Source organism: Rhea pennata, unplaced genomic scaffold, assembly GCF_028389875.1.
Source record: "Rhea pennata isolate bPtePen1 unplaced genomic scaffold, bPtePen1.pri scaffold_32, whole genome shotgun sequence".
Lineage (NCBI taxonomy): Eukaryota > Metazoa > Chordata > Aves > Rheiformes > Rheidae > Rhea > Rhea pennata.
The window spans coordinates 720,953-729,997 of record NW_026907679.1 but is presented as its reverse complement, the minus strand read 5'-3'; the positions used below and the strand labels follow the sequence as shown (position 1 = coordinate 729,997).

At 49.7% G+C, this 9,045-nt stretch overlaps 1 protein-coding gene across 1 annotated transcript in view; it reads right to left on the bottom strand.

Annotated features, from left to right (window-relative positions):
- Positions 1 to 853: 853 nt before the first annotated feature.
- LOC134154503 (adenylate cyclase type 10-like) overlaps positions 854 to 9,045 on the bottom strand; it is a 49,698-nt gene continuing 41,506 nt past the window's right edge. Inside the window, exons 46-47 of the mRNA XM_062601176.1 lie at positions 1,737 to 1,820; positions 854 to 877 (exon numbers count right to left, since the gene is read on the bottom strand). Coding sequence (XP_062457160.1) covers positions 854 to 877; positions 1,737 to 1,820 — 108 coding nt within the window. The remainder of the gene's footprint in view (positions 878 to 1,736; positions 1,821 to 9,045) is intronic.

Sequence of the window (9,045 nt, the reverse complement as noted above, 5' to 3'; positions counted from 1 at the left end):
GTTTTTTTTTTAAGTTTTGTTGCTAGTGATAAGGTGCCTCTTGGCTGGGAGCACAAGAAGGACCCAGAGCAGCTTCTTGTTCCACGGTTTAAGCAACAGAAACTTGTTGCCGATTCAATATTTTATTTGACATGATCAACCAGATCCAGCCACGATTCTCAGTTCTACCACTGCCCCTTGAGGGACCCAGGCGTCCGGGTGCCCCTTCTCACTCCCTGCTCTCCCCCACACAGAAGGGACCCAGGCATCCGGGGCTTCCACGCTGAACCTCCCCCCCCAACCCCACTCCCCTGGGTGAGTGAGGGGCCCAGGCGTCCAAGGCGTCCAGGAGTCCAGGCAACGCAAGAAGTCCAGGACAACCCAATTCTCCAAGGGACTCAGGCTCCTGGGAGGGTCCCAGGCATCCGGGCATGCTGCCACGCCGCTCCCCAGCACTCGTACAGAGGACCCAGTGTCTGTGGCCAGCACCACCACACCCTTCCCCCCTCCCCACACCTCCTCGGACGCTGGGCCCCCCGCGAGTCTTCCAATAGTTACTTTATTTTAACATCTTTAATTATAGACAGTAAAACGGGGGCCAGGCCAGGGGGGCAGCTCCTGAGCCAGTGCCCCCTAGACGGTCGCCCCCTGCCCCTCCCCCCCATTGGTGGGTCACCCCTGCCCCCCCAGTCCCCCCCCAGCAGGTGGGGAGGGAATAAATATAATCCAGTGTATTAAAAGCCATCGGGGGAGGGGAGACACCCGGGGGGGGGGAGGGTGTCACCCCCGGGGAGTGTTGAGACCTCGAGGGGGTGTTGTCATCTCGGGGGGGGGGGTCACATCATGCCCAGCTGCAGCAGGGTTTTGGCGTACATCATGGGTTGATGTTGGGATGAGGCTGTGGGGGAGAGCGGTATTGGCGCGGAGCGGGGGTAAATACCGCCCCCCCCCCCCCTGGCAAACAACCATCCCTGGGGCAAATAAATACCCAGATCTCCCTGTTCTAGGGGAAGGGGGAGAAATAGGCTGCTGCCCCCCACCCCGAGTGCTGCAGGTTTGGGGGGGCCTTCTGGAGGGTTGTGGGGCTACAAAGGGGGTTTTATGGGCCCTTGTGGGGGTGGTTGGGACCCCGGGGTAGGGGGGAGTTGGGAGATCCTGGGGGGGCTCCAGGGATTTGGAGGGGGGCTCCTGGGAGGGTTTGGGGTCCCAGGGGTGTTGGTGGGGCCCGGGGAGATCTGGAAGGTCCCGGGCGGGTGGGGGTCCCGAAGGGGGATCTGGGGGGGCCAGGGCAGTGACAGCACCTGGGGGGGTTGGAGTTCCTGGGTGCAGGGGGTGGTGAGGTTGGGGGATCCAAGGGGGGGTTGGGGGGATCCCAGTGGGGTTTGGGGGACTCCTGGGTCCCAGGGGGGTTTGGGATCTCCTGCAGTGGGGGGGGGGGGGGGAAATCCCAGGGGTAGCTGAGGGGCCCTGAGGGGAATCCCAGGGGTAGTTGGGGGGAACTGGGGGGTCAGTGGTTGAAGCTTAGGGGGTTCCCAGGTGGTTTTAGGGGCCATGGGTGCATTTAGGGGCTCAGGGGAGCTTTAGGGGATCCCAGGGTGGTTTTATGGGTCCCTTGGGGGTCTGGGGGTCCCAAGGGAGGTTTTGTGGGGCCTCTTTGGGAGGCAGGGTAATTTGCAGGAGCCCCAGGGTGTTTTAGAGGTGTCCCTGGGGCAGTTTGGGGTCCCCAGGGGGCAATTTGAGGCAGGTCCCAGTCTCACCACTGCCGTGAACTGGGGGAACTGGGGCCGCAAGTCGCTGCCATGCAGGTGGATGCAGCAGCCCAAATGTTGCCCATTTGGTTGCTGAGGGGACACGTCAGGGAACGTGTGGATTTGCCAGGGGATACTGGGTGATGTGGGGACACGAGGGAGGTATGGGGATACCCAGGGCCAGCGCTCAGGGACACCTGGGGACATGGAGGACCAGTGCCTGGAGACACCTGGCGTGTCTTCTGCAGGTGGCCCTGCAGCCGCATGGGGACACCGAGGCTCGGGGACACCCACGGACAGGGTGGAGGGGACTCCCAGGCACTCCACGATGTGTCCCGCACCTGGCACAGGGACACTTAGGGACAGGGCTGAATGGACCCTGAGGCACAGGGACACCAGAGACCAACACTTGCAGGCACTGGGGACCATGGCAAGGAGACATTGGCACATGGAGGACATTGAGGACAAGGGGTGACACTGACACCAAAGCTCGGGGACACTGCAGACAACAGGGGATGAGCATGGGGCAACAGAGACACCCCAGGCAGAACACTGAGCCTTGGGGACGAGCACAGTATGACACCAACACCCAGGGGACACTGGGGGGACAAGCCTCAGGGACTGGGGGACAAGAACAGGGTTACATCGAGCCTCAGGGGCACCAAGTGATGAGCATGGGGTGACACCAACACCCAGAGGACGCCGAGTCTTGGGGACACTGGGGGACAAGTGTGGGGTGACACCAACACCGAGGAGACACCAAGCTTCGGAGACACTGGGAGATGAGCTGTTCTAGTTAGATTCCCGGAGGCCAAACATCCAGTTTGGCCAGCCAGCACAAACTCACACACACACACATGCAAACACTGTTCAGTAGCAAGCAGTTTATTAGTAGATACTTACAAACAGACCGACTCGATGGTTATCTCGAGAAGGACCACCTCAATGCTTGTCCTGATCGTCCGCATGGCAAGAGAGAGAGTCAGCAGGCACAATCTTTTCGGGCATCCCCGAGGAGGCAATGTGGTCCTCTGTTGTGTAGCAGCCTCTCCCTCCTTCGGAAAACTCCGGCATTTATGATTACTTGCAGTAGGCGGGAGTCTCGGCAACTGGGGCCAGCAAGTGCAGGGACTCTGGCCCAGCTCCGCCCCAGTTGCATAACCGGGCTGTGATACTGCGCACGCGTGCAGACTTATTTCGGGGGCCACATTTGACTTTGGGGGTCGCTATTTCACTACTCTTCAGCTTCCGACCTTCACGTTGACTGCTTCTCATGGTGATTCTGTGGCTGGAAGCCACAGAATCTATATGTGACCAACCGCTTTTCTTTCTCACAGATTTCCAAGACCTTGTTAGTTACTTATTTGTATCCCGCTTAACACAGCAGTATTGTTCTAGGCACTAAAATGTTACAACACTAGAGTATTCTCACCAAGTAGCAGGTGGTAGAGATACAAAAAGTTACAACACGGACCATTCCCATCAAGTATCATGTAGTACGGATACATCATTGTATACACATATATACATCCATATACATCTACCCATTTAAGATGGGTTTCCTGACACAGTTTTGAAATACCTCTTTTAAGTGTTTGGTTCCTTCTTTCTACCTTACCGCTAGGCTGGGGTCTCCATGGAATGTGTAATTCCCATTTCATCTGTAAAAATTTGGATGTTCCTTGAACCACCTCTGAAATAAAACGAGGTCCATTATCTGAGGATATACCTTCAGGAATCCCAAATCCAGGAATTATCTCTTTTAGTAAAATTTTAATTACTTCTTTTGCACGATTGGTGGAGCATGGGAAGGCTTCTGGCCAACCAGAAAAAGTATCTACCAAAACAAGTAAATCTTTAAACTGACCACATTTAGGTAATTCAGAGAAATGTGTCTGCCAGTGTTCCCCTGGGGTTAATCCTCTTCTTAGTTCTCCCATAGGTGGTTTCTTCTGAATTCTGGGGTTATTTGCACAACAGGTGGGACATCTCCTTACAATAAGGTCAGCATTTGATAGCATTTTTGATCCCACAGCATATCCTTTTACGCTGCTTATCATAGCATCTGCTCCCATGTGAGTTTCTTCATGCAGTCTCTTGAGGAGCACTTCCATCATTTTGGTTGTAGTTAAAACTTGTCCATTGGGGGTGACCCACCACCCTTCAGCATTTTTTGTACATTTTAGCCTTTCTGCCAATTGGTTTTCTTTGTCTGAATATTCAGGAGGTCTCATCTGTATTTTTCTACTGGGTAGTAAAGCCCCAATCACTTGTCCTGCTAGTGCTGCCTTTTTGGCTGCCATATCTGCTCTCCCGTTTCCTTGTGCCACTTCACTATTTCCCTTCTGGTGGGCTTTGCAATGCATTATAGCTACTTCTCTGGGTTCCATTATTGCTTGTAACAATCTTAATATCTCTTGTCCACAGTTTATATTACTTCCTTGAGAATTTAAGAGCCCTCGTTCTTTCCAAATCTCTCCACGAGCGTGAACTACCCCAAAAGCATACTTTGCGTCAGTATATATATTTACTCTTTGGCCCTTTCCGATTTCAAGGGCTCGTATAAGGGCAATGATTTCAGCCTTTTGTGCTGAGGTGTTTTGTGGCAATGGTTTAGCTTCTGCTTCTTTCCATTGAGTCACTACTGCATATCCAGCCTTTCTCTCGCCATTCTGTGCAAAGCTGCTACCATCTGTACATAGCTGCACATCTGGGTTCTGCAAAGGTTCATCCTTGAAATCAGGCCGGCTAGAATATACTTGCTCTATAGTGGCCAAACAGTCATGTGGTAGCTCTTTTTGCTCTTCACCACGTAGCAGAGTAGCAGGGTTTAAGGTCAAAACCACCTTTAAGGTAATATCCCCTTGTTCCAATAACGCAGCATGCTATTTTACCAGTCTGCTCGGGGAAATCCAATGATGCCCCTTTTGATTTAAAATTGCTGATACTGCATGTGGTACAAAAACAGTTAAGGGCTGTCCCAGAGTCAATTTGCGGGCCTCTTGTATTAATAAGACGGTGGATGCTATAGCCCGGAGGCAGGCCGGCCATCCTTTACTTACTTCGCCTAATTGTTTAGAAAAATATGCCACCGGTCTTTTCCAGCTCCCAAGCATTTGGGTCATTACTCCCGAGGCCACCTGCTGCCACTCATGCACATACAATTGAAAGGGTTTAGCCATATCTGGGAGTCCCAGTGCTGGAGCTTCCATCATTTTCTTTTTTATTTCATCGAAACTAGCATGGCATTCTGGTGTCCACTCTAACCATTCTCCTGGACCCTTTAGGGCTGCATATAAAGGTTTAGTTATCAGCCCAAAACTAGGGATCCATATACGGCAAAATCCTGCCATTCCCAAGAATCCCCTCAGGTGTCTTTTTGTGCGGGGTACTGCAATTTGGCATATAGCCTCTTTTCTTTCCGCTCCTAGTGCACGTTGTCCTTTCGATATTTTAAAACCAAGATACTGGACTTCCTTCTTTGCAGTCTGACCCTTTTTCTTTGAAACACGATACCCAGCAAGTCCCAAAAAATTTAACAGACTCACTGTCACCTCTAGACATATTTGCTCTGAATCCCCCCCAATCAAAATGTCATCCACATACTGTAAAAGAGTGACATTTTTGTTACCTTCCTGCCATTGGGCTAGTTCTTTGGCCAAGAGCTCACCAAACAGGGTAGGACTGTTCTTGAATCTTTGAGGAAGAACCGTCCAGCATAACTGCTCCTTCCTCCTCTTAGTGGGACTTTCCCATTCAAAGGCGAAAATTGTCTGGCTTTGTTCTTCTATAGGAATACAGAAAAAAGCATCTTTTAAATCTAGCACTGTAAAACAATTGTTAGTCTCAGGCACCGAGGCTAAAAGAGTATATGAGTTTGGCACGGTTGGATGGATATCTTTTGTTATTTGGTTCACTGCCCTTAGGTCCTGGACCAGTCGATATTCTTGGGAGCGCAGTTTCATTACCGGCAGGATTGGTGTATTGAATTCAGACTGACACTCTCTGAGCAAGCCATATTGCAAGAAGGCATTAATTAGGAGTTCCAATCCTCTACGTGCTTCTAGCTTGATAGGGTACTGATGCACCCTCACTGGCTTCGCTCCTGGTTGTAGCTCTATTTTGACCGGAGTCGTGTTTTTTGCTTTACCTGGCTTTGTTGAGGCCCAAACCGAGGGAATCACCGCATCCAATACACTTGAAGGGATACTTGCACTGTTATCGTCTGGAGCTGATCCCATCAAAAGGCAGATTTGTGCTCTCCATGCCGATTCTGGAGGGCTGTGGAGTTGCACGGAACTCTCAGAAAAGGTCACCTGCGCATTCAGTTTGCATAGTAAATCCCATCCTAATAAAGGGAGGGGACACTCTGGCATAGAGAGAAATTCATGAGTCAATTTAGTGCCTCCAATCGTACACTCCATTGGTTGCAAAAATGGCCTGAAAGCTTTCCTTCCTGTAGCCCCAACAATGGTGGTAGTAGCCTTACTTAAGGGTCCTTTACAACTTGTTATCACTGAATGAGTGGCTCCACTATCTAATAAAAAATCTACAGTTTCATTCCCCAGCTTTACTGGAACCAGGGGATCAGCTGAGGAAATTCTAATTTTCTCCCCCCATCCCCTTCATCCCATATCTGACTCCTCTAACATAATTAGGTCGGTGTTTGCTGGGCTCTGTAGCTTTGTTATCCTTCTTCGATTTGGACATTCATCTTTCCAGTGCCCTTCCTGTCTGCATATTGCACAAAGATTTGGAACCAAAGCGGGTCTAGGGAGGCCTCCTCCTGGCCTCCCTCCCCTTCCACCTCTTCCTCCTCTGTTACCTCTTCTGCTTCCCCTGCCCCTGCCTTGGAATTCATTCCTCTGGACAGCTGCCAGGAGAGGAGCCTGCAGTTTCATTCCATTTTGTGTTTCTCTTGTTCTCTTTTCATCTCGGTTATTCTATACCTTATACGCTATTTCTATCAGCTGTGGAATAGACATTCCCCCAGCTCCATCCACCTTCTGTAGCTTCTTTCTAATATCCTGAGCTGACTGGCCAATGAAGAGCGTATTAAACAGCCGTTGATTCACTTCCTCATTTGGATCCAGGTCTGTCCATTTTCTGGCTGTTTCGCATAATCTTTCGTAAAAGGCCGAGGGATTTTCTTCAGGCCCTTGCGTTACTTCATACAATTTTGATACATTCTTTGGTTTTGGAACCCCATACCAAACCCCATATAAAATTAGCTATTGATACTGCCTCAAGAGCTCCCTACCCCCGCTCCTATTTGGATGCCACTCGGGATCCTTTCTGGTGGGTAAATAGACCTCAGGATCCCCCTTTCTGTCCCTTCTCTCACCCTCTTCTTTTGCCTTATCAACTACCAGCCTCTTTTCTTCTCCTGTCAGGAAAGTATTCAACAGCGCCTGCACATCTCCCCAGTTAGGATTATGAGTTATCATAATAGTCTCCAAAAGCTGATGCAGCTTCTCAGGATTTTCCCTATATGATCCAATAGACTGCTTCCAGTTTAGTAAATCCGAGGTTGTAAAAGGAACATGTACAAATACTGGCAGCCCTTCTGGTCCCACTGCTTGTCTCAAAGGAGCCTGTATAGCAGGTTGTTTCCGTCTCCTAGTTTGGCCAGAAACAGGGCTGGACTCTTTGCTTTCTAGCGGGGGTGGGGCGATGCTTCAACTGAGGTGGAATCGTTTCCACAAGAGGAGAGTATTGCCAGTAGTTGTACATCCTCCTGCTCTTCTCCATTCAGAATTTGTCTGTTAGCACAATACCCGCTCTCTTCCTTCTTTCCTACTGCACCCATTACAGATTCCTCTTCACTTATAAGTTCACATTCCCTTTGAATTTCTGGGTCCCTATATAGTGACATAAAAGCCTCCACATAGGGTATTTCATCCCACTTCCCCTTCCGGCAACAAAACAGCAGTAACTGTAATATAGTGTTATGGTTCAAGGTCCCATTTTTTGGCCATTGCTCATCACATTCCAGCTTATACATTGGCCGCCATTGATTACAACATCTTTTCATTCTTTTTTTGTCATCCGATCTCCTCCAAAAATATCCCAGTGTTTCAAAATACAACCCAAAGGGCTACAGGGAGGAATCCTGGATTGGCTTGATCCCATGTCAATTAGCTAGAAATACCAACCTTATTACCTAGAAATACCTTTTTTCCCGTACCTTTGTGCGCACTCAGCTCTGAACCTTCTGGTCAATTTAAGGCAACCCTTGCCAAGTGTCTACGGGCGACTTTATTCCTTTATGCGCACTCAGCTCTGACCCCTCTGGTCAATTTAAGGCAACCCTTGCCGAGCGTCTACGTGTGACATAATCCAACATAATCTTCCACGGAAGTAAGTAAATTTTATACTCACCAATCCAAAGATTCACACACACACCCCTTTTGCCCTGGCAGAAATATCTCTGGTCGGCATTGCACCTTTGAGTCTCTTGTCGTCCCGACTTTGGAGGGAGGTGGGAGGAATCCCCAATCAACAGGTCGGTGCGCGCTGGAGCTCGATCCGATCCAGTCCACTGTCAGGAACGGCAGGGTGATCCAGGCAAGGCCTTCTGGCAAGTCCCACCTGGGTTGCCAAACTGTTGTCCCCAAAATCTGGGTTCTGTTACCCGGTGTGCAAGCAACCAATAGAAACACAGGGTCGAGACATTTGTTTATTTCATTTCTGCACACAGATGGGTGCTAGGTGGTAGATCCACAAAGCTAGCACACCTTCTCCCCCCTCATTCTTGATTTATACACACTTTTCAGGGAGTACTTTATACAAATCTTTCTATTGGTTACAGTTTCATTACATCAGGTAATCGCTCTGCGCTTGCACTTTCACATTCCTGTTAATTAGCATAGGAAGCGAAGAAGAGGCGGTAGCATCATTATCATGTCATTTCCATCTCATTCTTCATTTAGGGGTGTGAAGTTTAATATGTTAATAAGCCTTAATAAACCTAAGGTCACTCCTGGGTTATTCTGCTGTTTTTGTCTTACCTGCCCTTCACATTCTTCAAAGTGCTGTGGTTTCATCAAGGTTCTTTAGCTGGAGCTGGTTATCCTTTGCAGTACTGTTTTTCTCTCCCCCTTGTCCTTGAATCTTGTTAACTATTTGCAAGTTTTCTTTCTCACAGTATTTCTCTAACATCACCTGCTGCTCCTGCAAATTCACTCCAAGGTCAACAGCACAGACACAAAGGACTTTGGCCCCTTCTCTGCTGGAGCTCCCCTGCCCCCTCTCACAACTGCTTGATTTTGCCTGTCTTCACAGCATTTCCTGATTCTCTCTGCAGTGGACACGGAGG